Below are 7,220 nucleotides of genomic sequence, written 5' to 3'. Positions count from 1 at the left end.
CCAGCATTGAAGGAAACACAAATTTATACACTATGCGTATGATTCAGGAGTTTTTGGTTTAGTTGGTATTATTACTTTCTGACTGAACTCTAAACCCCAAAATCATATACATATGGTTATCGACAAGTTATGCGACAGGTTTAATTATCAAAACTTGTGTGGCAAATTGCACACAAAACAATTTGTATAAGGGAAATATTTGTTATTTGTTGATTTAAAATTTGTTTGAACAGAAACTCTCAAATAAACTTATAAAGGGGGAAAAAGTGTTTATCCACTTTATTTTGGCTGAGTTTCTGTTTTGACAAAAGGAGCAAGCAAATCTTGCGCAGATAAGGTAAAATTACTATTCATCCATCTCGTTTTAATATCAGATAATATTCTTTTAATGTTTAAACCATTTTGTATTCCTCGTTCAATTAACATATTTCCATTCACTGGAAATTTCGGAAAACTGAAATTTTTAAACTTTTCCAATTCTAATTTATTTTCCGTGTAAAATAATAATTCGTAGATATCATTCTTTTTATACCCAGAATAAAACAATTCAATAGCGTTTTCACCATTAGCATTTTTTTCTTTTAATATAAATGACATAAAATTATATTCGTGATTAGAAATTTTACATCGTAATCGTATATTTTTTGCATCACATTCGTTTGATAATAAAGACACAATAAAAGTAATAGGTTGAAAATTATAATGAATGTCATGTAATCTTATAAACTTTGATAAATTTACACATTCCGGAAATCCTAAATATTTATGTATACCTAATTCTATCATTTTAATCGGTATGTTTTTATAACTAAATATCATTTTTAATTCATTCCATATTCTTTCGCCAGAGACGTTATTAAGTTTATGCATTGTTTTTTGAATTGCCATCAAATGTAATTTATCATAATTTGTTACACCCAAATAACCGCAAAAACGAAAATATCTCAATATTCTCAAAAAATCCTCTTCGATACGATCATAAGGATTTCCTACAAAAATTACTTTTTTCTCAATCAAATGTTCTTTCCCACTGAAATAATCATAAATGTTTCCAGTTTTGTCCATATACAATGCATTTATAGTAAAATCTCTTCTTTCGGCATCAATTTTCCAGTTGAAAGTATGTTTTCCTTCATTATCTTGAAGAGGGGAAATATCAATTTTTGTCGTCGTGGAATTCATAATATAAACTACTGAAACAGTTCTTTTAAATATTTTAAATTGGAAATTTTTAGATGTTAATAATAATTTTATCTTTTCAATAGTAGCAATAGTCGCAAAATCTATATCTTTTGGTTCATATCCCAAAATAAAATCACGAACTGCTCCACCTACAATGCGGATTTCATTTTCTTTAAATAGATTAAATATTTCTTTTGTAATTTCAAACAAGTTGTTTTGATTCATTCTTCTCGAATAATGAACTTATGCAAGCAATAAAATTAATAAATTATTGCCATTTCCAATTCTTGTAAAAAAGACTTTTATACTAGACTTTTTATACCCAAAATAAAACAATTCAATAGCATTTGTTTAATAATAATACCAAATTATTTTGCTTATAGAAACTGTTTTTATTTCTTTGATAGGTGGGTGATGTTTCTTGAGTTCCTTTTGAAAGCTCTCTTGGAAGGAACTTATCTCAATCTAAAAATGGATGATTGGGATAATTTAATTTTTACTCTTGATTACAAAGAAAAAACCAGTTTCGACGTATTTTCAGTAAGTTTAAGTTATTTTCATTTTTCATGGATATAACCATTTGATTAGATTTTCAATCTAATTTATATTTATATTTTTGTGTTATTCATTTTTGCCATTTTCTTTTTTTTGTGCCTATTAGGGATGGGATCTAATAAAGACGAAAAATCGTCGTTATGAACCATACAATTACTGCACCATAAGAAGCAGATTGAGGAGCAATTTGTACAAATGCAAGCATATAAAAAGAATTCCATTGGAGAATTCGGAAAATGCTCATAGGTTTCAAATTATACAAATTCCAGGTGATTTATTTCATTTCCACACAATTTTATAAATTTTGTTTGTTAAATTTCTGAGATTAAGATTAAATCCATAAAAATGTTTTTTTTTATTTTAGATAATTACAAGCATCTTGTAGAAAATTACCAGATGAAAATTCGAAATTGTAACCCTCCTCTAATGCCGATCTATTCGTCAAATTTGTCATTATCGTGTACTCCATCTGATGTTTATGAAAAACAGTTTTTCGTAAACAAACAAAATTCAGGTAAAAATAGATTATGTAAAAAACAGTATTTAAATATAATACATTGAAACGAACAAATAATTTGTATTCTTCAGATACATCGACGATTGTATATTATAATTTTTTTGTTATAGATGGGCCTGCGATATTTGTCCAGTTCCTTTTTGGAGCGCTTTTTCAGAAAACGTATCCTAAATTGTTAGAAATGGAAGACTGGGACAATCTAATTTTCACACTTAATGTCTACCACAAGGGAAACAGCGATTGGAATGAAAGCTATTATAACGTATTCGTAGTAAGTGGAACTTTCCATTAACCATTCAAATTAAGTAACTTAATGCAATTCATATTAGATTTTCATTTTGTGCTTTCATTATTAAGGGAATTTTCCATTAACCATTCATATTAACTAATTTAATGCTATTAATATTAGATTTTTATTTTGTGCTTTCATTTTGACTGAATTAGGGTTGGGATCTAATAAAGAACCTTTATCAACCTGAACAACCGTACTATTTCACCAGTTCAAAAAACAGATTTATGAAATGTTTGAAGAAATGTGCTTATGTGAAAAGATTGCCATCAGAAAACCCTCAGAAAAAAAAGTTTCAGTTTATACTAATCCCAGGTAAACTTTTTTTTAAGAAAAAAAAAATATTTTCGAACGGTTCATTACTCTAATCTTTTTTTTTTATTTTAGCTAATTGCAAGTATCTTATAGAGATTTTTTTTTATTTTAGCTAATTGCAAGTATCTTATAGAGAATTATCTGAAAATTCCTAATTCTTCTTCAAATAACCAGATTTATTCACCGGTCAATGAATCTTCACCATGTACTTCCGAAGAACGAATTTCAGGTATAGTTCATTATTTTGAATTTTCACATTTACTCTAAAATAAAGTAGAGATATTAAAACAGAAACTCTAAAATAAGTAGAGATATTAAAACAAACTCTAAAATAAGTAGAGATATTAAAACAAACTCTAAAATAAGTAGAGATATTAAAACAGAAACTCTAAAATAAGTAGAGATATTAAAACAGAAACTCTAAAATAAGTAGAGATATTAAAACAGAAACTCTAAAATAAGTAGAGATATTAAATATTATAAAAAAAACTAAAATAAAGTAGAGATATTAAAACAGAAACTCTTTCTTAAAATGCTTTTTGTGGATGAAATTTCTTAACAATAAAGAAATTTTATCAAAACAAAAATTGTAAAGTGTTTATATACATTGTTTTAGAGTTTCCCTTTTAATATCTCTACTTTATTTTATCTCTATTATCTCAACTTTATTAGAGTTTCCCTTTTAATATCTCTACTTATATTACACTTTCTCATAATATATGCACAATATCATAATATGAGGTTTTGTAACTTTCAGAAATTTTTTCATTGCATTTAATGCAATTTAAGCTGTCAATTTACAGAGTTATTATATTTTACATGGTAAAGACACGTGCCACTCACTGATAATAGAGCTATTATCAGTGAGTTGCACGTGTCTTTACCATGTACTTTGTCTTATGTATTTTTCACAGGTTATCATTTTGCATTGTAATTTTTGTGAAAGAACAATTACTACAAATAATACCATTATAAAATTATTATTATTTTTTTTTTTTACAAATGCGAATTTTGAAAGCTTAGTTCCTTAAAAATAATTAATTTTGGTAAAATTGTGAATTTATTATGTAAGTATTTATAGGTATTCTCTGGTTATATAGGTCTTGACGCATCGACGCACCAATTAACCGAAAAAGAGATGTTTTAAAAGTGCCAAAGAATGAATCATCAGATGTTTAAAAATCCCAAAGAATACAGTGATAGTTATTATTTCTATGAACTTTGTCTTCATTTGAATAATGATAACTCTTTTTTTTCTTATGTCAATTCGATACCTTGGAAAACTATTTATTTTGAATGTGAAAAAAAAACATTTATAGAAATGTATGATAAAAATAATGAAAATTTTTGCGAACTTTTTAATCGTAACTTAATCGAATTCAAATTACAAGAGTATAGTACTATTTGTGTCAGTGAAACTGTATTAAATAAATCAGATTTTGATTTTAAAAATAATATTTTGTATGATCTCCCTAGAAATTATTACTATTGGTTATTTGAGATGTATGGCATTTCTTTCGAGTACCGAAAAAAAGATATACGTCATGAATTTTTAAAGCTTTTCGAATGCACATTACGATTGATATTATTCAATTTTCACACTGTTTATTGGTACGGGTTTAACAGTTTTAAAAATATATTTTTGGCAGTTTATTCTAACAAATACATGTACATTTCGAAGAGTCATGGACCAGAAACTCTAAATATATTTTACCCGAAATTTTCAAATTTTTGTGCATTAGATAAAAAATTACATACGATAATTTTAAATTATTTAGCGTTAACTTCAATTGAATTCGTAACTGAATTTCGCAAAGATTTTTTTTGTAAACATTATGAAGATAATTGTAGATATTCAAAATATAGTAAAAAGTATAATATTTCTGATTCGTCTGACCCTTCTCATTTTTTTACAAGTAAGTTTGTAAAAGTTTTAGAAATGATTATTCCAAATGACATTTTAACATTTTGTTATTCGCAAGAACACGTTGAATTTTCTGGATGGGCATATTAGGTCTTGTTGAAAAACGATGTACAGTCGACATCATTTATATTCAATTACCAATTTTAAATTCATTTTTTGAATTAGTAAATATTTGTAAAAGTTTACGGTTTGAATATGCAATTTTAGATAATATTTCTGAAATTGTAATTTTGAAAAGAGGAAAATTGTACATTATACTTGCATATAAATGGAGCGATTACAAAGAACACTGTCAAAATTATATTAATGTAAAATATAACAAAAGAAATAAATATTTTAATGGTTTTTCTTATCCTACTGGATATTTCCGTTATAATTTTAAACATTGGCTATTTAATGTGAGTTTAAAATTAATTGAAAATAATGATTTGGAAATATATGCAAATGAATTTTTAAATTTTTGTACTGATATTATAGATCATTATAATAATAACAATCGTCATCTAAAAATAATATTTGATAGATGTCACATAATTCGGCGTCGTTGTGATGAAATAAATATGCGTATAATGTATAACAATGTATTCACAATGTATTGATGGGTAATGTATTAACAATGTATTGATGAGTAATGTATTAACAATGTATTGATGAGTAATGTATTAACAATGTATTGATGAGTAATGTATTAACAATGTATTGATGGGTAATGTATTAACAATGTATTGATGGGTAATGTATTAACAATGTATTGATGGGTAATGTATTAACAATGTATTGATGGGTAATGTATTAACAATGTATTGATGGGTAATGTATTAACAATGTATTGATGGGTAATGTATTAACAATGTATTGATGGGTAATGTATTAACAATGTATTGATGGGTAATGTATTAACAATGTATTGATGGGTAATGTATTAACAATGTATTGATGGGTAATGTATTAACAATGTATTGATGGGTAATGTATTAACAATGTATTGATGGGTAATGTATTAACAATGTATTGATGGGTAATGTATTAACAATGTATTGATGGGTAATGTATTAACAATGTATTGATGGGTAATGTATTAACAATGTATTGATGGGTAATGTATTAACAATGTATTGATGGGTAATGTATTAACAATGTATTGATGGGAAATGTATTAACAATGTATTGATTGGGTAATATATTGATGTGTAATGTATATAACACATTATAAATAAAACTATTAATTATTATACAATTTTCGTTGAATTCTTTTCATTTTACAATGAATTGTCCGGAAACTGCAAATGTGATACTAACAATCACACGAATTCGACATGTGTATTTCAGAATTCCTGTTATTTTCTTAGTCCATCTGTCATGTCTACGAGCCATGTTATGTGTTCTGCCCAAGAGCATTTTAGTTCTTTATAAAAACAAAAATAAAAGTATTTCAAATGGCTAAATTTGGATAATTTTTGGTGTATTTTCCAGTTTCTTGATTCTAGAGATGTTGTACTTTTATCCATCACTGAACACTGAAACTGAAAATTCATCATATCACATCATCAGGTTTGCACCTTCACGATAGGCTAAATTCATCTTATTGTGTATGGCTTTTCACGGTGTCGTCATTGCATTGACAGCAAAAGGTGGTTTGTATATGCAGAACAAATGAAAGCCAAACCAAACTTTTTGTTGCTGTTTTTGTGTATGTTGAATAAACCTTTTTATTTTGCACCTTCATGATGATGATGATCATCATCATCAGCCATTTTCAATCCACTGTGGGATGAAGTCCTCTCCAGCAACTTTCCAGTTCCTCCTGTTTTGAGTACTAGCATTTACTAAGTACTAACATTTACTAACTTAAAATCTCGTGAAATCTCTCTCTCTCTCTCTCTCTCTCTCTCTCTCTCTCTCTCTCTCTCTCTCTCTCTCTCTCTCTCTCTCTCTCTCTCTCTCTCTCTCTCTCTCTCTCTCTCTCTCTCTCTCTCTCTCTCTCTGCCTTTGTCTTCCAGATTTTCGTCATCATATTTTCGAGTTTCGAGCTATGTTGTGTTCTGCCCAATACCATTTTAGTTCTTTATAAAAACAAAAACAAAAGTATTTCAAATGGCTAAATTCGGATTAATGTTTGATGTATTTTTCGTTGTCGGTTCTAGAGATGATGTACTTTTATCCATCTTTGAACACGGCAACTGGAAATTCATTATATCACACCATCAGGTTTGTACCTTCACGATAGACCGTCGCATCGTCGCATCGGCTGTCGCATCGAAGGAATCGTCCGGTATCTGAAATGAATAACATCTTTCTCTGTTTCTGTGTAAATAATTGTATAGTAGAATATTTGAAATGGTTTTTTCCCTCGTTTTTAAAATTTATATTGTTAATATTGTTTTACAGACACAACGATGGTTTTTTTCCCTAGTTTTCAAAATTAGTATTATTATCGT

General features: G+C 27.4%; 1 protein-coding gene across 1 annotated transcript; it reads right to left on the bottom strand.

Annotated features, from left to right (window-relative positions):
* Positions 1-279: 279 nt before the first annotated feature.
* Positions 280-1,182, bottom strand: LOC150074734 (CCA tRNA nucleotidyltransferase 1, mitochondrial-like). The gene has a single exon (XM_090389484.1). The coding sequence runs from the start codon at positions 1,180-1,182 to the stop codon at positions 280-282; it is 903 nt and encodes a 300-aa protein (XP_090245610.1).
* Positions 1,183-7,220: the final 6,038 nt, after the last annotated feature.

The sequence above is a fragment of the Mastigoproctus giganteus genome, unplaced genomic scaffold, assembly GCF_048544385.1.
Source record: "Mastigoproctus giganteus isolate SK-2022 unplaced genomic scaffold, ASM4854438v1 scaffold_58, whole genome shotgun sequence".
In the NCBI taxonomy this organism is placed as follows: Eukaryota; Metazoa; Arthropoda; class Arachnida; order Uropygi; family Thelyphonidae; genus Mastigoproctus; species Mastigoproctus giganteus.
The sequence above is the reverse complement of the archived record's forward strand: the minus strand, read 5'-3'. Positions and strand labels throughout refer to the sequence as shown.